This window comes from Ovis canadensis, chromosome 12 (genome assembly GCF_042477335.2).
Source record: "Ovis canadensis isolate MfBH-ARS-UI-01 breed Bighorn chromosome 12, ARS-UI_OviCan_v2, whole genome shotgun sequence".
NCBI lineage: Eukaryota > Metazoa > Chordata > Mammalia > Artiodactyla > Bovidae > Ovis > Ovis canadensis.
Genome location: NC_091256.1, coordinates 31,465,237 through 31,491,891, shown reverse-complemented (window position 1 = coordinate 31,491,891; position 26,655 = coordinate 31,465,237). Strand labels below are relative to the sequence as shown.

The 26,655-nt window shown below is 38.6% G+C and overlaps 1 protein-coding gene across 3 annotated transcripts in view; it reads left to right on the top strand.

Moving 5' to 3' along the window:
- Window positions 1-26,655, top strand: part of GPATCH2 (G-patch domain containing 2) — a 201,647-nt gene that overhangs the window by 133,129 nt on the left and 41,863 nt on the right. The window contains exons 7-8 of one of the 3 annotated variants that reach the window (XM_069544572.1): window positions 3,996-4,035; window positions 12,550-12,620. The exons of 1 other annotated variant lie outside the window; for it this stretch is intronic. In XM_069544572.1, coding sequence (XP_069400673.1) covers window positions 3,996-4,035; window positions 12,550-12,620 — 111 coding nt within the window. The remainder of the gene's footprint in view (window positions 1-3,995; window positions 4,036-12,549; window positions 12,621-26,655) is intronic. One more of the 3 variants, XM_069544574.1, reaches the window with a different exon arrangement.

Genomic DNA, 26,655 nt, shown 5'->3' with positions numbered 1-26,655 from the left:
ACCACCAACTTAGTGACTCAAAGAATACCCATTTACTGGCTCACAGTTCTCTTGACTACTGTAATCAAGACTGTGTGTTGACAGAACAGTACACAAATAAATCAACTTAAGAGAACAGAGAACCCAGCAATAGACCCACTCTAATAGCAGTATGCTCAACAGATTCTTTAAAAAGTTTAAAATCAGTTCAATGGAGGAAGAAAAGCTTTTCATCAAAATTAAGACTTTTGTTCTGTAAAGCACCCTATTAATAAGATGAAAATATAAGCCACGCACTGGGTATTTGCAAATCACACATCTGAAAAAGGCAGAGCTCAGCTGGGTGCCCTGCTCAGTGTCTGATAAGGCTGAAGTCACAGCATGCATCAGCTCTGTTGTCATTTAGAGGCCTTTTAAAAAGGAATCCACTTCCAAGTTCTTGAAGGTTGTTCGCAGAATGCAGTTCCCTGCAGTTGTACTACTGAAGTCCTCATTTTCTTGCTGATGACACGTCAGCCAGTGATCTCTCTCAGTTCCTGGAGGCTCCTTTCAGGTCCTGAGAACATGGTTCTTCGACTACAAACCCAACTATGGAGAATCTTCTTCATGTTGAAACTCTCATATTTTGATTCTTTCACCAGGAAGAGTTCAGTCCCTTCAAAGAATCACCTGCTTAGCTTAAGCCCACCAGGAATGAATGATCTCCCTTCCTTAAAGCCAGTTGTCTCATAATACACACCCTAATTCTAGCACTGACTATCCCATCTTATGCATGGGTCCTTTCTACACTCAAAGAGAGCAAGCTGTACAAGGGTTTGGATCACTGGGGGTCCTCTTAGAATTCTGCCTGCCATCCTGCTCCCTAAACTCCTAACCTTGGGTGAATCAGTCCATCTACCCACTGCCATAGCTCCTCCACTGAGCACTGCTGAATAAAATCACAAAAGTATATGATTTGTTGCTACACAGATATATTTTAATAATCTTGAACAGTAGGTCTTTCAGCAGTGCTTTCACATGACCTTCCATAAGTCTGTTGTCCCCAAAAAGTTAGTCTATGTCCTGTCACCAAGTCCCTGTAATAAGCTGCCCACATCCTCTCTCCCGCCCCGAGAACGTGACTTTGTCTTCAACTTTCCAAAGCAAGGCTATTAGTCCACAAATTGGGATGAACTTACCCAAATCAGGTGGCCAGAGTATTGGAGCTTCAGCTTCAGCATCAATCCTTCCAATGAAGAAAAGCCGACTCATCTGAAAAGACCCTAAAGCTGGGAAAGACTGAAGGCAAAAGGAGAAGGGGGCAGCAGAGGATGAGATGGTTAGATAGCATCACCGACTCTATGGACATGAGAAAACTCCAAGAGATAGTGAAGGACAAGGAAGCCTGACATGCTGCAGTCCCTGGAGTTGCAAAGGGTCAGATACGAGTTAGCTACTGAACAGCAACAACAATCCAAATATACCTTCTTTGGCTCTCCTTTTTCTTAGTATTAGAGGAAAAGAGCTTTCCTCTGTCCGGGGCTGATTCCAACATCTCTATTTTTTGATTGGAAGAAGTTTTGGGTTTTTTTTTTCCTTCCAATAGCTTCTTTTCTTATATACTACATTTTTAAACCTCTTCTTTCCATTTCTTTCTGATCTCTCATATTTTGAAAGCCTAACTTCTAGATAGAGTGAATTATCCTATGCCCACTTCACTTCTTCACATCCCATTTCTTTTACATCCAGCACTTCCTGGAAACTTTTTTGGGAAAGATCACCAGTACATAGCAAAGGTCACCAAAAACTAGCAAAGGAAGAAAAACAGGTTAACTCTCAATGCTGGGAGGGGCAAAAAGAAAAATTCAGCCGCAGAAAGTGTTCATGTAGTCGTAATATCTGTACTCACTATTGGCTAATCAAATGTGGTGTTCATAACTTGAAATAGAGGATTGGGAGCTATGAAAGAGCTGAATTTACAGTAAATAGAAAGTCACTAATGTCTAAAATTAACCACAGAATGCCGGTATAACCATATTCTGTAGAAACACATCATTAAATACCAAAAGAAAATGCAGAAAGAGTTGACAGTGGTTTCTCTAAACAGAGCTTAGGGGGTCAGGATAGATGAAACAATGCTGTTTTTCAGACTTTTTTGTTGATTTGCTTCATTTAACTGCATGTATGCATTTGATTTTTTAAAACATTTTTCTTTAAAGGAAAAGGCACAGTCCAAGCAGAGGGGAAATTTATCAGGCAAGTTTTCAGGGAACTGAACTAAATGATTAATTTCTAGTTGCTGATTAATCTACATGTCATTTACAAATACCAATAAGTGTCAATTCCCACAACAAAAGTGGAATCTGACCTGCCAAAGACCATCAGTGTCTATGAGCTTGAGAAATGTTCAGGTAAGCGCATAGCCACATCCTATTAATGTTGAGGCTGTTTATTCCCAGGTTTTAATACTACAGAGGTCAGAGAATACATACAGGTGTTGGAGGGAACCAGGAAATGTGCTCATTCAATGTAAACCCCTTTGTCCTTTGTAGTATGGTACACTAAGCACCTTGGGCAAATAAACCAACATCTCAGCCTCAGTCATTCCTGCACCTGGAACATGAGCAAAACCTTGTAAGGTTTTTCTGAGGATAGAAAATAACACATACATGTCATGTGTCTGTAAAGAGTGCGTGGCACATTCATGTGTTCAGTACGATGATTCATGAAAAAATAAAGCATTAATAATAATGTTGGGGGCTTCCATGGTAGCTCAGATGGTGAAGAATCTGCCTGCAATGCAGGAGACCCAGGATCAATCCCTGGGTCAGGAAGATCCCCTGGAGAAGGGATGGCAACCCACTCCAGTTTTCTTGCCTGGAGGATCCCATGGACAGAGAAGCCTGGTGGGTTACAGTCCATGGGGTCTCAAAGAGTCAGACACGACTGAGCAACTAACATGCACACAGATACAGTAATAATGTTAATACCATTCCTTATATTTGTGGGGTTTTACTGGTTTATTTGAGCTTCCCAGGTGGCACTAGTGGTAAAGAACCCACCTGCCAATGCAGGAGACTTGAGAGATGCAGGTTCAGTCCCTGGGTTGGTAAGATTCCCTGTAGGAGGGCATGACAGCCCACTCCAGTATACTTTTCTTGGAGAATCCCATGGACAGGAGGACCTGGCGGGCTGCGGTCCATAGGGTCACAGAGATTCAGACACAAGCGACTCACCATATACGCGTGCACACTGGTTTATTTCCCACATATCTCTCTCAGTTTCCTTGATGTTTAGTTAGTTTCTAAGCAGAATACTGGTCAGAGGACTGAGCACACAACTTATGCTAACTCCTGTTGAAAAGGTATCATCAGATGCATTGAAAGTCCAAGTTGCCTCTAGAACAATATGTGATAAGTGAGGCAGGGCGAGGCATAGTGCAAGACCAGAACGCTGCAGCTGTGCCATGACTTCCGTATTTTCAGTGTTGTTGGATTTGCTGTGAACCAGAATCCAGGTGTTACAACTATGGAAGGAACGGGTTCAAGGCACCTTCAGCTGACGCTTTAGAATTCACATCAAGGGCTTTATGTGATTGTTCCTGGAGGCATAGGCAGAGGATATAAAGTTCTTGTATTTTTACCATTTTTTTCAAACTCCAACAATCCAAAGGTCATCATTTGTTGTAATGATGCTGTAATTAAGTTGTGGTAAACGATAGCATTTGTAGATTTTCTCACCAGAATTGATTCATAAAATGAATACAGTCCCAGTAGTTTATGTTAACATAATTAAATGGAAATGTAATTCTGAGTTTGCCTATTTAATTGAAAATTACTGGGTTTATGAGCACTCTTACATTTCTATCAAAATTGGTGTAAACCTAGAATTACATGAACTATCCATTCAGATGCAGCGTATGTAAAGCTCTGTTGCTAGGTGGCAAATATGTTTCTTACAGCACATACAGACTGATCACGCGAGAGCACGTGCTTTTAGTGAGTTTCCCGCTAACTGCTTTTCTCTTTCCTCTGCAGCCATTGGTTTAGCCCTGGGGCTAGGACAGAGCATGGCCAGGTAAGGAACATTCTAACCCAAAAGGAAGTTACTCAGTCTTTCAAATATTTAACAATTTCCCTTTAAGATAGTAGATCGACTTTACGAGAAAGGATAGCATCCTAGCTTATTTTAAAAGGAGTTCGCTGTGCCGGTGCTAACGCACTGACCAAGGGAATGATCGTCAGTAAGCATTACCTCGCTTCTCCCTTCCTCAGCACACGTCACCTCCGTGGAAAGGATCTAGAGTTCACTTTAGAGTTGATAGGACTTCCTCGTTTCCATGTTTCTCACAAAGGCATGAAAATAGTACCTATGCTTTAAACAATTGTTTGATTATTAAACTAGATGAGCCAGCAAGAGAATATTTTTATTTTTTGAAGTTTACAAGATGATAAGAGTTTCTTACACTTTATACTGTATTCTAGGTGAGATTTTTCTTTATTTAATTTCTTGCTAGTTTCATGGCAGCACAATGATTAGATGACTTAGCAAGAACTTGACATTCATTCTGATTAACTCTACATATAAAATAAGTTGTCTGTTTTCTTTGTCTGTTGAATGTGCTGGTTCTCTCTCTGCAGTGTGGTAATTTAGGGCTTAAAATATTGATAGGTTTTAAAGCATATATGTTTTAGGCTTTGCATTCTTGCTAAGCCTTTTTTCTTTTTTCGTTGTATATTATAAAAGTTATTTTTTGAATGAGTCAATAATATATGCCTAGAAAAGCCTCAGATTCTCAGGGATCATTTCTTCTGAGGGATATGTAGGTAGAAAGATAAGAAGAGGAGATTGCATTTGGTGGTGGTAACTCGTAACATTACTATATGTATTGGTGATATCTTATTTCTTAGGTTGGTCAACAGGTTCTAGAATTGGTTGCACATGCATATTTCTTTTTTCATATAAAAGGAAAGTGCCACATACTTCATTATAAACTATAATGTATTTCTTAATACACATGTACCTAATCAAAGAAAAATATGTCAATGTAGATTTAATGATGTTTTTATAAACTTGGTTCTTTTCCTTGAGAGTGATGTGCACTTTTAAATATGTTTCTCACATTAATAATAGAACATGTACTACTATTTCTGGACTTTCCTGGTGGCTCAGTGATAAGGGATCTGCCTGCCAGTGAAGGAGACATAGGTTCGATCCCTGGGTCAGAAAGATCCCCTGGAGGAAAAACTGGCACCCACTCCAATATTCTTGCCTGGAAAATCCTGTGGACAGAGGGACCTGGTGGGCTGTAGTCCATCAGGTCGCAAAGAGTCGGATGCGACTTAGTGACTAAATGACAACAACCAGTATATCTTTCTAAAGTTTTGCAAGTTAACTTGACTAAGTTGCTTCTGGGGTATGTCTATTCAGAATGTAATTATTACGTAATTATGTCAATTATTCAGCATTCCCAAATGGTTCATACCCTCTGTGTTTATATAAGATTCTGCTTCCAGTAGTAGGTCACCTCAGGATATAGTTTATCCCCAAATAAGTTTTTTAAATAAATAATTTTATATTCTCTGCTGTTCTCTAGTCACTAAGTTTCCCTGTCCTTCACTATCTCCAGGAGTTTATTCAAACTCATGGCCATTGAGTCATTGATGCCATCCAACCATTTCATCCTCTGTTGCCCGCTTCTACTCATGCCATCAGTCTTTCCTAGCATCAGGGTCTTTTCCAGTGAGCCAGCTCTTTGCAGCAGGTGGCCAAAATGCTGGAGCTTCAGCACCAGTCCTTCCAATTAGTATACAGGTTGATTTCTTTCAGGATTGACTGGTTTGATCTTCTTGCTGTCCAAGGGACTGTCAAGAGTCTTCTCTAGCACCACAGTTGAAAGTGAAAGAAAGAATCAGTTCTTTGGCATTCAGCCTTCTTTATGCTCCAACTCTTACGTCCAGACAGTGACTAGGGGATAACCCATAACTTTGACTATACAGATCTTTGTCAGTGAAGTGATGTCTCTGCTTTTTAGTACACTGTTTCATGTAGGTTTATCATGGCTTTTTTTCAAGGAGCATTTCATGGTTGCAGTCACCATCTGCAGTGATGGAGCCCAAGAAAATAAAATCTGCCACTATCCACTTTTTCCCCATCTATTTGTCATCAAGTGATGGGACCGGATGCCATGATCTTTGGTTTTTGAATGTTGAGTTTTAAGCCAGCTTTGTCACTCTCCTCTTTTACTTTCATTAAGAGGCTCTTCAGCCCCTCTTCGCCTTCTGCCATTAGAGTAGTATCATCTTCATATCTGAGGTTGTTGGTATTTCTCCTGGCGATCTTGATTCCAGCTCGTGATATATCCAGCCCAACATTTCACATGATGTGCTCTGCATATAAATTAAACAAGCAGGGTGAAGATATACAGTATTGACATGCTCCTTTCTCAATTTTGAACCAGTCCATTGTTCCATGTCTGGTTCTAACTGTTGCTTCTTGACCTGCATACAGATTTCTCTGGAGGCAAGTAAGGTGGTCTGGTATTCCCATCTCTTGAAGAATTTTCCATAGTTTGTTGTGATCCACAGAGTCCAAGGCTTTAGCATAGTCAATGAAGTAGAAGTAGATGTTTTTCTAGAGTTCTGTTGCTTTTTCTGTGATTCAGTGGATGTAGGCAATTTGATCTCTGATTCCACTGCCTTTTCTAAATCCAGTTTGTACATCTGCAAGTTCTTGGTTCATGTACTATTGAAGCCTAGTTTGAAGGATTTTGAGCATTACCTTGCTAACATATGAAATGAGCACAGTTGTGCAGTGGTTTGAACATTCTTTGGGATTCGAGTGAAAACTGACCTTTTCCAGTCTTGTGGCCATTGCTGAGTTTTCCTAATGTGCTGGCATATTGAGTGCAGCACTTTCACAGCATCATCTTTGAGGATTTTTAAATAACTTGATGGGAATTCTATCACCTCCAGTAGCTTTGTTCATAGTAATGAGGCCCACTTGACTTCACACTCCAGGATATCTGGATCTAGGTGAGTGACCACACCATTGTGGTTATTCAGGACATTAAGACCTTTTTTGTGTACTTCTGCATATTCTTGCCACTTCTTCTTAATATCTTCTGCTTCTGTTAGGTCTTTGCCATTTCTGTCCTTTATTGAGCCCATCTTTGCATGAAATGTTCCCTTGGTATCTCCAGTTTTCTTGAAGAGATCTCTAGTCTTTCCCAATCTGTTGCTTCCCTCTCTTTCTTTGCGTTGTTCACTTAAGAAGGCTTTCTTAACTGTCCTTGGTATTCTCTGGAACCCTGATTCATTTGAGTATATCTTTCCCTTTCTCCATTGCCCTCCACTTCTATTCTTTTATCAGCTATTTGTAAGGCCTTCTCAGACAACCACTTTGCTTTCTATTTCTGTTTCTTGGGATGGTTTTGGTCTAGAATTTGAGAAACACTAAAGTGACTGGTATAAATCTGAGCTTTAGATTATAATCTAACTGCAGTTAAACTTTTTTCTGCAGTTAAAAATGAACAAGTAGCTAATATGATATAGACAAGAAAGTTGATGCATCATTTGAAAATTTTTTAAATATTTGAAGCAGATTTTTGGATTAGCCTTTGGCTTAAGCTTTGATATACTATTTCAGATTTTAATCCTGTCTAGATAGGTTATTAGTTAAGGAACACAGTTGATTCTTGCTATTTGTAGTAGCTATAGTCTATGAGGTTGGTAAGAACCCTAAAGTAGCAAATACTGAAAAAACTACTTCCAGGAAGAATACAGGGTTAGGTTCCTGAGAACCTCTGGCCACATTTTCATTAACTGATCAATACATATCCTTGTTTGATGTGTATTTCTGTTTAAAGACACCATATTTAATACATGTTATTGATTTGTTAGCATTGAACTCATGGCCAGCAGCCCTGTAACTTATGCCTGAAGGGAGCTTGTCTAATGAACATATTTTCTCTATAAGATCCATCACAATTCTCTTGCACTGGGGAAGACTAGACTGCAGGTCAGCCCTGTACTAGAAGGCTATTTTAAACAAGGAAGGTGAGAACAAGAAGACAGAAATGCAAAAATAAATAAATAAATAACGTAGCATTGAACGGACCAGGCAAAAGACACTTGTTTACGGTAAGAGAGCCGAAGCGAGAAGATAGATATCGTCTGTCCGACCTCAGCTGAGAACATGCAGTAACGGGAACTCAGATTTCTCCCACTCTGTGCATGTCTGCCAATGACTCCAAAAGCACCGGAAGTACTGATTTGGGCATTACAAGTACGTTTTAGCAAATGGGTGGATTTGTGAATACAGAATCAGTGAATAATGAGAAACAGTTTGCACGTGTATGTGTGTATATAAAGCACATGCAAACTGCTCATGTTTTGAGGGACTTAAAATGTCTTATTTCAACTTATAACTAGCCCAGTGAAAGTGTTAGTTGCTCAGTCGTGTCCAACTCTTTGCGACCCCATGGACTGTAGCCCACCTCCATCCATGTGGATTCTCCAGGCAAGAAAACTGGAATGGGTTGCCATTTCCTTCTCCAGAGAATCTTTCCAACCAAGGATTCAAATCCAGGTCTCCCACATTGCAGCAGATTCTTTACCATCTAAGCCACCAGGGAATCCCAGTGAACGATTGGCTAAATCTTAGGTCTAAGTGATAAAATGCAAGACCATGAAGAAATAAAATCCTTCAATATATTGTTGAATGAATGACTATCAGCATGCATGATCACCCCTTTTTTTTTTCCCATATCAACTTACCAACATAAAGACATGATAGTATTAATCTCACTTTTGAAATCCCACCCCTCACTGCTTTGCCCCATCTTATGATTCCTTTTTGTTCTCTAATGCAAAGTCCCATTTCATTCACACCATGCTCACTTAACATTTCTTTTTCACACATTTAGTAAATCACTATTGTCCATCAGTTGTTACCTATCAAGTACTCTTTATTTTTTACAAAAAAGAGATATTTGTTTTTTAAAAAAACATAACTTTTCCTCTAAGGTGGTTAAAATCTGGGTAGGAAAGCAGTAATTATAGTATATTGATAAATGTTGCAGGAAACCACTGAGAAGGCATCATAGAGACCATAGAAGCAACATGTGAAAGTTGGTTTAGCAGTGAAAGTAAGGAGACAGAAGCAGCTACAAGCAGCCTCGTTTGTGTGTGTGTGTATGTGTGTGTTTTAATGGTGAGGGTTTTCGTCCTTGAATATCTAATAGTATGACATTCTGAATGAGTTTACTAGTATCTTAAGGAGCCATAGGTCATTGTTGAGAGATTATTTAGTTCTCCTCTTAAGGTGAGGACCCTGTGAAAGGCCAAGTATGGAGAGATTTGAAATTCTTTTGTAGACATTTGAGAAGGTCCCTGAAAAGTGGCTGCTAACAGAAACAATCTTGAGCTTGAATCCTTTCTGAATATCAGGTGATTAAGAGATTATTGCTGTGGAGCAGGAATTCTGCTCTTTGCTTCCTTCTTCCTCTTGTGTTAGGAATGTGAAACTTTTAATAATCTTTTTAAAGTGATCACGAATAGCCACAGAAATCCTCAGCTCCCTTTCTGCCACAGGAGCAGCCATGATATACGTGGAACATTTCTCTTCCTTGTTTTCGTTCAGCAGTTTTTAAAATTGTGTACCTTTTGTAAGACCTCCCATTGTGCTAGGTTTTGTGTTTATGAATGTCTGTGTCATTCTTACGTGAGTCATTTTTTAATATACATCTGCAGGTCACTAATAAGGGACTTGTCTCTCCGCTTGGCCTAAGTCCAGCAATCTGAGAGCTGGAGGTAAGAAGCACTTCGCACCATATTCAGAAGTTCTGTTATTAACTGGAGTTGACATTGTCGAGTCAGAACCCTGATCACTGACCTCACTTGTGACACTGATAGGAGTCCAAGGAAGACAGGAAACATTAGCAACAAGAGGAATGAAGACTCTCCCCAAACCTGATGAGCTACTCTTGCTTGTCAGAGCAGAGCTCCAGGCCGCTTGTGTCTCATCATCAGGTCCTGATCTGATTCCCGCTCCCTGACCCCAGCCCTCTGCCACCCTTTGTTTGCTTGTTCTTTGGGGCAGAGCAGACACATGTTGGGACTCTTCCAAATGAAAATACATGTTTTCTATTGAAATAACTCTGGATTAATTTTTTTCACCTTTGCCCCCTTACAAGGTCTAGGTTTCTGTATTAACTTGTTAAATTCATGACCCAGAGATCTGAGCCGGTATTTTTTTCTCTGAGCTTCATTTTGTGTGATGACTTTTTAATATAGGTAAATTATGTTAAATGATTCCAGTATTTGTCCCTACAAAGCCCATCAAAACTATACATCTGAGAAAGAAATTCTCATGTGACTCTAATAGAAGGATCTCTGACCTCAGAGTTCCGTACATAGCCTAACATTTATTTTGGTCATTGTAGTGGCATTTTTTTTTTTAATTAAATTGTTGACTTCCTTTATTTCAGAAAAGTATCTTTGAGACTTTTTGTGTTCTTTGTTTAAACTGTTTTAACACAACAGGAATAGTGGTCCCATATCTATCTTTTATCTAAAAATTAGAAAACTTAGTTGACTACTACTATTAATTGAAGGCGGTGGTAGAGATTTTATCATGTCACCTCTAGCTATCTGTGTCACAAATGTTGGTTTGAATATGTTTTTACAAAGGCACTAGAATTAGAAATGCCAAAGTAATCAATTTTTTTTTTAATTTTCAGAAGCAATTTAGTTTTCATGGTACGAAGTGTTTCTACATTGAAACACTTTCAGATTAATGGACTTAAGATAAACTGTTGCTATTTTCTATAAGTAGTAATAATGAGATACTGTTTCAGCTACATATCAGATACTAGATTTCATTGCCTGTTTCTTTATCTCATTCATTCATTCATTCAACAAATATTTATTAAACACTAAAAATGTCCCAGACACTGTGCTGGACTTTGGAGACACAGGCAGATTGAATAACTGAAGCAAAGGGCCAAAGGTGAGCAAGAATATGGTACACATTCCAAACTGAAAAGTTCAGAATGGCTGGAATATATTATTTAGAAGTAAGGAGGTTAGGTTGGGGTAGGAAGAAGCATATTAAATTGCAAGTTTAGAAATACAATCAAATTATGTAGGGCCATGGGAGCCTTGTGTAAGATTTGTGAGGGGGGCTGATCTGAGGAGAATAATGTAATAACATCTAGTTCTAGAATGACTGGCTTCAGTAGAGAGTGGACTTAGATAGGAGCAAGGCTGGAGGCAGGAAGGCCACTGGAGAGGCCACTACAGGTGAGGGAAAACAATGGTCCAGACTGGGATGTGGTTCATGGGGATGGAAAGAAGCAGATATTTAGGAGAAATTTAAGGTAGACTTATTGAGCTAAGACATTCCTGAAATAATGATCTAATCACGTTCTTTGTGATCTAATTAAGTTCTATTCCTTCTCAAAGATGGCCAAATGTGGCTAGTAATTGACTCTAAATGTTGTCATTCGATAGTTCAAAGCAGTTATATCATTAAAAGTTGTTGATACTGGTCAGACAACAGCCACTGACAGTCAGGTTCATTAATTATAATTGTAGCATTTGAGCCATTTACTTGGCACTTTTTATGTTCTGGTCTTAGTGCTAAGTGTTTTACATGGTTTATCTTATTTGACACTCACAGCAGCCTTACAGGTGGATAGTATTGGTATCTCCATTTCCAGGTGGAAACTGGGACTTAGAGATAATACACAGCTTATAAATTGGTAGACCTGTTTCTAAAACCTAGCGACTTGTTGACTGGTACAGCTGGGATTCGAACCCAGATCTATCCTGCACTATTACTGCTCTAAGCTTTCCATTTTTGTTAGGGTTAATTTCTAATATGCTGTACAACTTCTCATTAGCCCAGTCTTGCATATAATCACATTTCTGCATAACCGAGATAAGCTACAGTCTGAGTATACACATAGAAAAAGTATTGACTGCTTGCTTTTCTTTCTTTCCAATTAGTTAGAGTGAAGCAAGTGTGAAGGGGAGTTGGGTGGTGAGGCATTTTGAGGAGGCAGTCAGATAGATATTTTTTCTAATTATATATTTCCAAGCCAGTAATTTCTTTGAAAAGGAATGTTTTTAAGTGTTTCTTTACCATGTTAGGCCACTCAATACGGAGAAGTAAGATTAGATATTTTATGTCATCGGTGGTGACAAAGCCCCGAAAAGCTCACAGCTGAATGCAGTGGTAGAAGCTTTGGAGAAGAGAGGTTACGTGACTTTAACCAGGACCACCCAGAGAGCCAGAATTAGAACTGAGTTCTAGACCTCCAGCTCTAGGCTGTATAGTAAGTGACTCTGAGAACTGTTCAGCTGTCAAGGAAGCATTGGCATCTCTTAGTGACATTTTCAGAAGTGTGTCAGTGGCATCTCTAGCAAAATTAGTCATCTTTGTTTTAAGAAAAACTGGTAAAACAAAGAAAAAAATGCAAGTGAATAAATACAGTCCCTTTGAATGAGAAGCATACTTTTCTACTTATGAAATAATATAATGAAAATATTTTTGTTTCTACAACTTTGTTTTAAACACTTTGGATAGCATCAGCTCCTGAGAGATAACCGAGCTGAAAGAGGACACAAGAAAAACTGTTCTGTGAAAACAGCCAGCAGGTAAGCAATTTAAAATCACCTTTTCTCCTGATCATTGAATCATGTAATTTTTTTTCCCATACCAGTATAAATGGTGGTTTAATCACTAAGTAGTATCCTACTCTTGCAACCTCATGAGCTGTAGCCCACCAGGCTCCTCTGTCCATGGGATTTCCCAGGCAGGAATACTGGAGTGGCTTGCTATTTCTTTCTCTGGGGGATCTTCCCAACCCACGGATCAAACCCTGGTCTCCTGCTTTGCAGGCAGATTCTTTATCTGCTGAGCCACCAAGGAATCCACTATGAATATGATGAGTTATAGTTAGGGTGCCTTTGGCTCTAAAGTGTCAACATTATTTTATGCGGCATCTATCAGAATCTACTTCAGGATTACTAGTAATGAATAGAAATAGATCATTTTATTTGTATTTTTTAAAGGTGACAAAAAATAAAGAATGCATTTTTAGAAGAAAATCTCTGTTCATAATCTATAACTTATGAATTTTAGATAAGGATTAGGAATAATTATTTTTAACTATAAAAAATAGAATTAATCTTTTCCCCCAAACTTAAATGGTTTTGTGAGAGAGCAACATGTATATTTATTTTAATAATATAGAAATAAGTATATAGAAAATACACTCTTTTTTTAAAGTGCTTAGGGTTGTATTGCTTAGTCAATGCTATTTTTTTTTCATATTAGAAAGAAGTGCCCCCAGTTTATTGTTTTAGACAGCACATTTCCAAATTTTGCATGTGTTGTTTCTAAAGACTTCATTTTTACTTTGGTGAAAATAGCTATCAGAATATTGGTCAGAACGACTGCCCTGAGATTTACATTAACCCAACTTTTAACAAGATAACTGACCTTGGCAGCCCTCTCGCTGTCTCATTGTTACGGTGCTTGCCACTGTTTTTAACACTCCCAAGCAAGCTATGTAACTTCCAAGTTCCAATGTTGTACAAACTAACCCTGACTGAGAACCCACTATGTATCTGTAGAAGCTAACATAAATCCTATTTAGACAGTCAAAAACTATCACATATAATAAGTTGACTGTCAGGTCAGTGATAGTCAACATAAAACTAATATAGTTACCCCTAAGAAGGTCAGATCCTAAAATTATAAAGTATGGGTTAAAGAAATTTTAGACTGATTATAACTAACTATGGATGATGTGTTTATAGAAATAAAATAAGCAAGCAACAGATCGCTGTTAGAATTGTTCAAGCAGAATTGAATCAAAAGCATATAATTATTAGAAATGAGAAGTATGATTGTGAAATGGAGATACAGCTGAAGAAGTAGGCTAGAATGTAGCATAAAAATATTGAATAAGGTGATGGAAAAATGAAAGAATGGTTAAGAGACACAGAAAAGGTCTAAGATATATTTGATCAGAGGTTTTGACAGAGAGTATAGAAAGGCTGAAAAAAAACATAATGTTGAAGAGATGTTGGCTCAGAATTCCCAAAACAGCTAGAAGTTATAAATCTATACAGAATGCACAATGAATACCAACTAGAATAAACAAAAAGAAATCCACACCTAGTAGCATACTGTAGTACTCCAGAAACAAAGAGATCTTAAAAGAATCCAGAGATAAGAGATGAATACTACAGAGGAATGTACATCATCAGATTTCTGGGTATCAACAATGATACCAGAGACAGTGGACAAGTCTTCAGAGCACTGGGTGAAAATGCACTGTCAGCACAGAACTATGTACCTAGAAAAAAACATCTTTCACATATGAAGATGAATGAAGTAAAAACAGTTTAAGATTTTCAAAAACTAAGAAAGTTTCCTCCTGACACTTGCTAGAAGACTTTTTAAAAGATGTATTTCAAGAGAATGATCTCCCCAGAAAGTCTAAGATGAAAAAATGAATACTAAGCCAATAAATGGTTAAAGATTTCAGTAAGCTTAGACAACTATTGTTCATATAAATTAATAATTATAATATGTAATATATAAGGCTTTTCAAAAGACAATCTAAGATAATGGAAAAAAACAGCATGTTAGATTGACAGTGCTGATGATGATAAAGTCTAACTTGAAGTCCTTGAATTGTTTAGGAATGTTTACTTCATTGATCAGTTAAGAGATGACTTGATAAAATTATATTAAGTATTCATGGCAAAATATCATAAATAACCACTAAATCAAAAAAAAAAAAAAGAGTATGTAAATTCCAAGCCAGTTGGCAGAGGTGGGGTTGAATGGAATAAAATATTACTCCCCTCAAAAAAATCCATTTAAAAAGTCAAGAAGGAAAAAGAAGCATAGAGAAAATGGGACCCAGAGGGGGAAAAAGAATTGAAAACTGAATCAAGTCCATGTATTGGTAACTATAATAAATATTTATGGATTAAATTTTGTTAAAAACAAAGCTAAGCAGATTTGGTTTTTCTTTTAAAGTGCAACTATATGTTCTTTATAAGAGACACACCTGAAATAATGCCAAAAGAAAGCTGGAAAACTAAAAGAGGGAAGAGCAGGTATCAGGTACACTGTAAAGGAGAGCTCTCATACCAAGCAAACCGACTTGAGAACAAAAGCCTTAACAAGCTTAAGAAAATCATTATTTAATGATAAAAGGTTCAACGTACCAAAAAGATTAATGATTTTATTATTTTGTACATTAAAGTAGCGGTAAAAATATGTAAAGTAAATATTAATGTCAATGAATGGAGAAACTCACTAACCCACCATCTTGGCGCTCCCACTTCAATAGAGCATTCATATTACTGATAGCTTAAGCCATCAGAAAATTTGCATAACAAACGATGAACAAACTTAATGTTATTTATAAGCCCTTTCACCCACATACATTCTTCTCAAAGACACATATGACATTTTCAAAAATTTACCACTTACCAGGCCAAAGGTACTACCAACAAATTTTAATGAATATGTATCATAAAGAACATATTCTTTAACTTGAATATGATTAAGGAAAATCATTTAGAAAAAGTTTTTTTTTTAAGTTTGAAATTAAAAATACAGTTTAAAATAACTCATTTCAAAAAAAATCATAATGATAATACCTTAACTTATGGGTGCATTAAGATGGTAGTTAGAGGAAACTTGACTACTTGAAAGTTTTATATTAGAAATTTGGTCCCAGTTCCTGTTGCAATTTCAAGATTCTCAATTATAAGATTACTGATTCTAAACTATAAGATGCCCACTTCTGTCTTCAAAGATCAACCCAACAGGTATTTAGAAAGAGAAAATAAGCAGAAATCTACAAGATGTTTCCAGTATTAAGGTAACCATGAATGCGTGCTAAGTTGCTTTAGTCATGTCTCTTTGCGACCCAATGGACTGTACCCGCCCAGGCTCCTCTGTCCATGGGATTCTCCAGGCAAGAATATTGGAGTGGGTTGCCATTTCCTCCTCAGGAGATCTTTCCAACCAGGGATCATACCCGCGTCTCTTACGTCTGCTGCACTGGCAGGCAGGTTCTTTGCCACTAGTGCCACCTGGGAAGCCAGGAGGGGGATGCTATTTTGAACTTGTGTTTGTGAGATGAGGATACACAAAATGTGCTTGTGTGCTCTGACCTGAGGCAAGAGGCAGTTCAGCCTGAGTGAGGGAAGAAGAAGATGTGAGCAGAACCTTTGGAGTTCTTTCATATCCTGGGCCATGGCCAAGGGATATATGACATCTGCCCCTTACAGAAAGACTCAGGTCACTGGTCCAGGTGTTTTCAGGGATAAAGTCAGGGCAGCTCACAGTGCTGTTTTTGGAGGAGCTGGGAAAGCTTGATGGGACCAGATGACAAATTATCACGTCTTCACTCGGCCCCCTGTAAACCGCAGGGCTAGAGGATTACAGTTCTCATTTTCTCTGAGAATGAGGAAGGGGAATGTTTTTCTGACAGAGGAATTATTTTGTGGAGAAGACTGTGGTGATTGTGGTTTTCTGGCGCTTGGACCTCTGTACTCTTAAGTCAGGTTCATTCACCTCCAGTTCCTGAACTGCTTTGGACTGACACAGAAGGCTGGCCTTTGCCTATAGCATTGCCTCATAGAATCGGTTAATAAGCCCTTTGAGGAGAAAACAGCCTTTCAAAAATAACAACAACAACAATACATTGGACTACAGACTCCAACAGAAATCAGAAATGTTAGCATAAGTCAAAAAAATTTTGATTAGCATTATCAATATTAACTAAAGGAGGTAAAGGAAGAAAATAACAATATAAAGCAAGAGATACAACACATAATTAAGAACCAAATATTTAAGTCTATTTCAGTTTTCCTCAGCAGTATTTTAGAGTTTTCATTGTATAGGTGTTACACATATTTTATCAGATTAATCCCTAAGCATTTTATCATATTTTTTGGTATATGAAAATGTTGCTGAGAGAAATTTTAAAAGGTCTGTGTAACTGTAGAGATATACGTTGTTCATGCGTCAGAGAACTCAATATTCTTAAGATGTCAGTTCTCCAAAAATTTAGCTACAGATTCAGTATAGCCCAAATAAAAATACCGTGAGGCTATTTTGTAGAAATTGACAAGCAAATGCTAAAATTTGTATGAAAATGCAAAAGACTTAAATAGCCAAATTTTAACACTACCTGATGTCAGGACTTAATTACAAAGCTGTAGGAATCAAGAAAATGTGGTATTGGAGCAAAGATAGAAAAATAGATCAAAGAAATGGTGGCTCAGACGGTAAAGCGTCTGTCTACAATGTGGGAGACCTGGGTTCAATCCCTAGGTCGGGAAGATTCCGTGGAGAAGGAAACGGCAGCCCACTCCAGTACTCTTGCCTAGAAAATTCCATGGATGGAGGAGCTTGGTGCAGGCTACTGTCCATGGGGTCGCAGAGTCGGGCACAACCGAGCAACTTCACTTCACTTCACTTCATATTACATGCAGTTGGTTCTTGACAAAGTACGAAGTTACTTTAGTTGGGCGGGGCGAGCGGGGACTGTTTTCAACAAATGATACTGGAAAAACTGAGTATCCATTTGCAAAAGAAAACAGTGATGAACTCTAGTCTATCCCTCATACCATAGAGCAAACTAATTTATAGTGACTAAAAGTGGGTCAGTTGTTACACAGGCATGAGGTGAGGGCCAGGGGGGCACTGGAGGAACGGATTACAAAGGGGCATTAAGAAACTGTTGGAGTGATGGGTATCTGCATTATCTTGATTATAGGGAAGGTTTCACATGTGCATACATATGTCAAAACTTAGGAAATTACACACTTTAAAAGTAGTGCAGGACTTCCCTAGTGGTTCAGAGACTAGGACTCCAAGCTTTCACTGCAGGGGTCACAGCTTCAATCCCTGGCCAGGGAACTAAGATCCTGCAGGCCTCACAGCACGACCAGAAAAAATCGGTATGTTTTGCTTATGCCAACTACACCTCATAAAAATATAGCAGATATATATACTTAGTAAATGGAGAAGGAAATGGCACCCCACTCTAGTATTCTTGCCTAGAGAATCCTGTGGACAGCAGAGCCTGATGGGCTGCGGTCTATGGGGTCGCCCAGAGTCGGACATGACTGAAGCAACTTAGCAGCAGCCGCATACTTGGTAAAGTCTTAACTGGCTTTCTGTTCCATTCCAAGTAAAAGCGAAAGTCTTAGCCTTGGCCAGTAAGGGCGTATGTGATCTGACCCTGCCCTTCTTTGTTTCCTCCTTGACCTCATCTCCTCCCACCTGAACTATGTTACTCACCTGCTCCAGATGCAGTGGCTTCTTTCCTGTTCTCCCACACGCCAGCCCCACTTGAGTCTCAGGGCCCTTGCACTTCTCTTCCCCCCTATCTAGAACACCCTTCCATGTGGCTTGCTCCCCGTTTAAGTCTATGCTCAGTGTAGTAAAGTCCCACTCTATACCAGCTCTGCTTTCTGTGTCTTCCTTCTCGCCTCTACTACCCCTCATTGTCTCTGTTACTTTTAAGCTTCATGAGGGCAAAATCTTTGGTTTACTCACTGGTGTATCCCCAGTATCAGAAACAATGCCCATCACGTCGACAGTAAATATTGCTGCATTAAATATCTGCTGAATGAATTTGAAATTGATTCTATGGCAGTAGGCAGAATCTTTGTCTCGGTGTCTCTCTGCAGCCTCTGCAATTCTAACTTCTGATCCTGGCTTCACCACTCACCAGCTGGGTGACCCTGAGCTAAACCTCTCTGTCCCTCCGTTTATTTATCTATGAAATAAACTAATTAGGTGTGTTTATCTAATAACATTGTTTTAAGGAATCTATGAATTTATGCCCATAAAACATTTAAAATATGAGTTCTTAATGTTAACTGTTATTATAAGTCTGTTTCCATCTGTGTGCTTCCTAAGCACTTGTTAAATTTAATTTTATCCTGTTTTTCCTATGCATAATTTAGAACATTAAGTCATTCCATAAGACATAACAGAGTACAGTAGGCCCCAGCTCTTGTTTTTCCCCATTCTCTAACTTCTTACTCCAAAAGAACCTACTTTTAACTATTAGCTCTTTCTTCCAGTATTGACCTAAATTAATTACATACTTACATTACTATTTTTTGAAGGTTTTAGTTTAATATTACCTGTTGACTTCCTGCTCTGCCCTACGCACACACATACACACCATATTTGCGTTTCTTTCCTTCTTTTTCCCTAATGATTATATCATAATATCCAGACCAAGTTAATATTCATTGTTTTCATTAGTATGATTATATATGTAGATATTATTTACAGATGTATAACTTTTCTGTTGTGGACATAATTACCTTGTTTCTCATTTGCTTTGTTTTCTAAGTTTGTGCCAACCTCAGTTTATCAACCACCTCTACACAGAAGTGTAACTCCCCTTAATTCTCTTTCTTGATGACACTCTTTTTGTGGAGCCATCCATTTCCAGATTCATTATGAACTGTTCGCTGTCTGGACTTGCTGTACACCTGATGTCCTAGGATCCCTCTTGACTTATCACCCCTAGGGATTTCCTCATCTCTCTCCTATGTGGAATTTCCTTTTCCCTGGATCCCATGCCATTTTTTTTCCTGAGCTTTCTGAAAAAGAGAACAGGTGTGGTTATATTTGTGAGACTCTGCATCTCTGAAAATGTCTTTATTCTAGTCTCACATTAATTGATTTCACCAGGAATTGAATTCTGCTTTGGAAACCATTTTGCCTCCGAGTTGTGAAGACATTGCTCCAATGCCTTCAATTTCCAGTGGTTGCCATTTTCTCTCTTCTCCTTTTATTTAGCTGTTGGAGCACCCTTAAATGACCCTCCATTTTTAAAAAACTTTTCTATACTGTTGCCTTCAAAGATTCCTGGGCAGTTTTATTAATGGTATATCTCAAATCTTCTATGGATTTAAAAAAGTTCTCTAATACACTGCAGTTCCAAGAGCTCACCTCGCTTCTTTGAACATGCTTTCTCCACGTGCTCCCAGTCTTGTTTGGTGGAACTTGTCCTTCTGAGGTTATCAGCAGCATTAGGCATGAGGCAACCTGTAAAGGTGAAACAAACACAAGAAAAGACTCAAGTTTAAATTTTGTTACACATTTATTAATTGCAAGATGAAAAATGTTTGTCTTCTTTATCTGTGTGAATTTTTCTGTTCCTCCCTTGATGCCATTTTTTTCCTTGGTATTTTTAATATTGTCTTGACTTTTCTTACCCCTTTTAGTTGAATGACTGCACTTCTCTTTTTCAACTTATGGAAACATATAATGGTTAGAGAAGAGAACTGTAATGCATTGAGTCAATAAATCTTAGGACCATTTACTTCTGAAACGTACCAGGCACATAAGAAAAGACAAATGCACAAGTGGTCTGCTGTTAATGACTCAAACCTGAGATTTTGACCTGCAGGACTACAGTACACGCTTGAGGTGGGCATTCCTCACTGAAGCTCTGAGTGTACAAAAGGCTATGTGTTTGTGGCTTTAACCTCTGGAATGTAAGCCATCTCACCCTCAGCTCCCAGGGGAATGGTCAAGACGCCATAGAAGGGTTTTACCGACATATTCACCAGTGCCACCCCAGTGCCACCAACTATAATACAGTTTGGCAGTTTTCTGGGTTTGCAGTTTATGGCATTTCTCCATTTGTTGCCAGATCCACTTTCACCTTCATCTAGGCTCTTTAAATCAATTATGGATGCTGGGGAAGTGTCTCTTTTCCAACTCCTTAGACTGTTTTATGTCCGACAGTACCAAGAAGAGAACAACCTGAAAGTCTCCTTTAAACATCTAACCCATTTTCATAGTTTCAGTCCATTATCTCAGGAAGTTCTCATCAGTGATGGACTTTGTTTTCCAAGGTTTCCTATACCTCTGCTTCCCCAGAGGGCACTGCTCCTTTGAATTTCCTACTCGTTTCTCGTTTGCAAACGTCGACTCAACAGCTTCGTTCACCATCAGCAGTGCCTGTCATCACATGCCATTCCATCATATCCAGAGATTTACTCATGAAATGTTAATGCATTTTATTTGTTCATATACTTATTGTAAACGTAATTAACATTGCCATTCTTTTATGATGTGATACTTCATGGGTCCTATATTCAAAGTTTTGACTGATTCACAAAGGTTCAAAAAAAAAAAGAAAGGTTAAAATAAAAGTAAAAAGGGAAAAAGATAGGTTCATATAATAAAACTCTTTTGTGACTCCCTGGATTGTAGCATGCCAGGCTCCTCTGTCCATGGGATTCTCCAGGCAAAAAAACTGGAGTGGGTCTCCATCCCTTTTCCAGGGAATCTTCCTGACCCAGGGATCGAACCCCGGTCTCCCATACTGCAGGTAGATTCTTTACCACTGAGCCGCAAAGGAGCTACATAATTTAAACAAACAGTGATTACTGACAGAGGTATAATTTGATCTAATTGATTCCAGTGGTGCTGATCTTAGACATCTTTTAGTCTGTTGCTTCGTTTTCATTTCTCTCTGTGGGGAGCCCTTATTATAGTGTAGGTATGTCAGATATTGAGTAGTGTGAATTTTTTCCATCATGACAGTATCCTCATGTGTTCAGCAAATGTGTTCTCCCAATAGATTGCATTGCAGTGCCTAAAGTTACATCTTTCCTGTCTTACATTCCTCTTCTGTTTACATTTCATTGGTTATTCCCATCTAGTGTTTCTGTTTGATTAATCTGCGGGGTTTTATTTTCCAATCATTCTTCCATTTCTTCAGTGTTCACTGTTCATTTTCCTACCATGACATTTCATATTAGTCTTACTGTGTATTAACTCTCCTATTGAACGCGTGGCTTCCCTGGTGGCTCAGGGGTAAAGAATCCACCTGCCAATGCAGGAGACGCGGGTTCAGTCCCTGGGTCAGGAAGATTCCCTGGAGAAAGCAATAGCAAAGCACTCTAGTGTTCTTGCCTAGGACAGAGGAGCCTGGCGGGCTACAATCCATGGGGTTGCAAAAGAGTCAGACACGACGTGGTGACTAAACAACACTATTGAATGCATGTCTGGAGTTTGTTCATGCCATTCTGGTTTTTTTCATACCTTTAAGCCTTTGAAAACATAAAACTCAGGGAAACAGAACTCTTTCAGCATATAAATGCATGAAAGCATATACAACTGTACTTTAAAACCCATCATGTATTCACTGCCACTGTCGATATTTAATAAATACCAGGCATGGTTTTTGAGTTATCATTGCATGCAGCTGCTTATTAGCCAAAGTGGAACACACACACACACACACACACACACTCAGCTAAACATTTAAACAATGCGCCTAAGTATTTTATGGGCTTCGTAGGTAGCTCAGTGATAAAGACTATGCCTGCCAATGAAGGAGACGCAGATTCGATTCCTGGGTCAGGAAGATCCGCCGGAGAGGAAAATGACAACCCACTCCAGTTTTCTTGCCTGGGACAGCCCATGGACAGAGGAGCTTGGCAGGCTAAAGTTATTGGGGTCACAAAGAGTTGCATACAACTTAGCAACTGAGCGTGTACCCACTTAAGTGTTTTATAAAACTGCTAGTAGCATCTAAAGTTATTCTTTCACCTGTATCTTTCTCTTAAATTCCAGACTTGATATTCAACCCCCCCTTTTTTTTTAATTTCAGTATTCAAATTTTATGCTTCTCAAAATTAGATCTTTTTCTCTCCTTTTACCTCATTTGAATTAACAATTAAATAATTCCACATTGTTTCTCATTCTCATAACCTTTGATTAGTATAAGAAAGTTCAATATAGACTTCCCAATTGAAAGTCAGTAAAAGATACATAGAGCAATGGCTGACACTAACGAAAGTGCCATTCGTGAAAAGATTGTGCTTTTTTAAACCCATTAACCCATTTTTATGTTAGTGATTAGTTGTTATCTTTCTATGAAAGTGAAAGTCGCTCAGCCGTGTCTGACTCTTTGTGACCACATGGACTATACAGTCCATGCAATTCTCCAGGCCAGAATACTAGAGTGGGTAGCCTTTCCCTTCTCCAGGGGATCTTCCCGACCTAGGGATTGAACCCAGGTCTCCCACATTGCAGGCGGATTCTTTACCAGCTGAGCCACCAGGGAAGCCCATCATTCTACGAAGCCATTCACAAAGACTGATAGTAGGTCCAGTCAAGGTTTTAGATCTGGTAACCTTTTTCATAAATTTGTCCAGCTCCCTTACTTACATGATTTTTGCCATTTACATTTATTCTTGTGATGCACAAAAGCTAACTTATGCACAAAAGTAAAAATATTTTTATGGCTGATATTATTAAATTTGACTTGTATTTTTAAATATCTTTTAGAATCTTCTATTTGTTAATTCACTTTTACGTAGTTCACTTCTATTTGTTAATTCACTTTTACTTAATTCACTTATAATTAGTAGTATTATATTTGTCATCTGCTTAGTGTTAAATCAGTGCAAAGAAACAGAGGAAAACAACAGAATGGGAAAAACTAGGGATCTCTTTAAGAAAATTAGAGATACCAAGGGAATATTTCATGCAAAGATGGGCACAATAAAGGACAAAAATTGTATGGACCTAACAGAAGCTGAAGATATTAAGAAGAGGTGTCAAGAATACACAGAAGAACAATACAAAAAAGATCTTAATGACCCAGATAAACACAATGGTGTGATCACTCACTTAGAGCCAGACATCCTGGAATGCGAAGTCAAGTGGGCCTTAGGAACCACCACTATGAACAAAGCTAGTGGAGGTGATGGAATTCCAGTTGAGCTATTTCAAATCCTGAAAGATGATGCTGTGAAAGTGCTGCACTCAATATGCCAGCAAATTTGGAAAACTCAGCAGTGGCCACAGGACTGGAAAAGTCATTCCAATCCCAAAGAAAGGCAGTGCCAAAGAATGCTCAAACAATTGTACTCATCTCACATGCTAGCAAAGTAATGCTCAAAATTCTCCAAAAGTCTGCAAGCAATAAATGCTGGAGAGGGTGTGGAAAAAAGGGAACCCTCTTCCACTGTTGGTGGGAATGCAAACTAGTACAGCCACTATGGAGAACAGTGTGGAGATGCCTTAAAAAACTGGAAATAGATCTGCCTTATGACCCAGCAATCCCACTGCTGGGCATACACAGCAAGGAAACCAGAATTGAAAGAGACACGGGTACCCCAGTGTTCATTGCAGCACTGTTTATAATAGCCAGGACATGGAAACAACCTAGATGTCCATCAGCAGATGAATGGATAAGAAAGCTGTGGTACATATACACAATGGAGTATTACTCAGCCCTTAAAAAGAATACATTTGAATCAGTTCTGATGAGATGGATGAAACTGGAGCCGATTATACAGAGTGAAGAAAGCCAGAAAGAAAAACACCAATACAGTATACTAACACATATATATGGAATTTAGAAAGATGGTAATGATGACCCTGTATGAGAGACAGCAAAAGAGACACAGATGTGTAGAGCAGACTTTTGGACTCTGAGGGAGAGGGAGAGGGTGGGGTAATTTGGGAGAATGGCATTGAAACATGTATAATATCACGTAAGAAATGAATCGCCAGTCTATGTTTGATGCAGGATACAGGATGCTTGGGGCTGGTGCATGGGTATGATCCAGAGAGATGATATGGGGTGGGAGGTGGAAGGGGGGTTCATGTTTGGGAACTTATGTACACCCGTGGTGGATTCATGTCAATGTGTGGCAAAACCAATACAGTATTGTAAAGTAAAATAAAGTAAAAATAAAATTTAAAAAAGTGAAGCCTGGAGATGGAAAAGTAAAAAAAAAAAAAAAAAAAAAATTCTCCAAGCCAGGCTTCAACAGTATGTGAACCGTAAACTTCCAGGTGTTCAAGCTGGATTTAGAAAAGGCAGAGGAATGAGAGATCAAATTGCCTACATCTATTGGATCCTAGAAAAAGCAAGATAGTTCCAGAAAAACATCTACTTCTGCTTTATTGACTAAGCCAAAGCCTTTGACTGTGTAGATCACAGCAAACTGTGGAAAATTCTTCAAGAGATGGGAATACCAGACACCTGACCTGCCTCCTGAGAAATCTGTGTGCAGATCAAGAAGCAACAGTTAGAACTGGACATGGAACAACAGACTGGTTCCAAATTGGGAAAAGAATACATCAAGGCTGTATATTGTCACCTTGCTTATTTAACTTATATGCAGAGTACATCATGTGAAATGCTGAGCTGGATGAAGGACAAGCTGGAATCAAAATTGCCGGGAGAATTATCAATAACCTCAGATATCCAGAGATACCACCCTTATGGCAGAAAGCAAAGAACTAAAGAGCCTCTTGATGAAAGTGAAAGAGTAGAGTGAAAAAGTTGGCTTAAAACTCAACATTCAAAAAACTAAGATCAAGGCATCCAGTCCCATCACTTCATGGCAAATAGACGGAGAAACAATGGAAAGAGTGAGAGACTTTATTTTTAGGGGCTCCAGAATCACTGCAGATGGTGACTGCAGCCATGAAATTAAAAGACGCTTGCTCCTTAGAAGAAAAGCTATGACAAACCTAGACAGCATATTAAAAAGCAGAGACAGTACTTTGCCAACAAAGGTCCATCTAGTCAAAGCTATGGTTTTTCCAGCAGTCATGTATGGATATGAGAGTTGGACTATAAAGAAAGCTGAGTGCCAAAGAATTGATGCTTTAAAACTATGGTGTTGGAGAAGACTCTTTAGAGTCCCTTGGACAGCAAGGAAATCAAACGATTCAATCCTAAAGGAAATCAGTCCTAAATATTCATTGGAAGGACTGATGCTGAAGCTGGATCTCTGATACTTTGGCCACCTGATGTGAAGAACTGACGCATTGGAAAAGACCTTGATGCTAGGAAAGATTGAAGGCAGGAGGAGAAGGGGACAATAGGAGATGGTTGGATGGTATCACCGATTCAATTGACATGAGTTTGAGCAAGCTTTCGGAGTTGGTGATGGGCAGGGAAGCCTGGTGTGCTGTAGTCCACAGGATCGCAAAGAGTAGGACACAGCTGAGCGACTGAACTGTACTGAACTAGTGTTAAAGGACATGAAATTCCCTGGATGCTGTGTACTCTTAACTTTTTGTGTTATCAATTAGTAATGAGGAGGGGAAAATGAATTTTTTTTTTGCTGTCACCTTCTTACCCAATTAGTAGTAAAAAGAGTCTTCTAAAATGAAAAATGGCAATAGATTTAATCAGAGGATCAAAAATCCCATCACAGCCACAGACACACACACACACATTCATGTCAACCTTCTTCCATCAAATTAGAAAAAACATTCCTATTTACATTAATACAGAGCATATTTATGTTCACGTCATGATACAAGTCACTGTGTTTTGTTGCAAATGGAACAAATAGGATTACAGCTGTTTTTTATTTGATCTTCTAAAGATCCAAAGATGTTCAAGGATTCAGTTTACTCAGCCTTCCCCATAGTGTCATCTGTTATTTGGGAAGGAGAACTAATTTGCAACAGATACAAAACTATTTGTCATTTTGCAGGTTTGCCAAAAATAAATGAAACTATTAATTACTACATTCTTGAGCAGCTGTTAATAAATTGGGATAACTGTTCATTAGAGTACTGGTTAATGACATGGACTATATTTGGTTAGTGTTGCTTTTCACAGAAATGTATCAA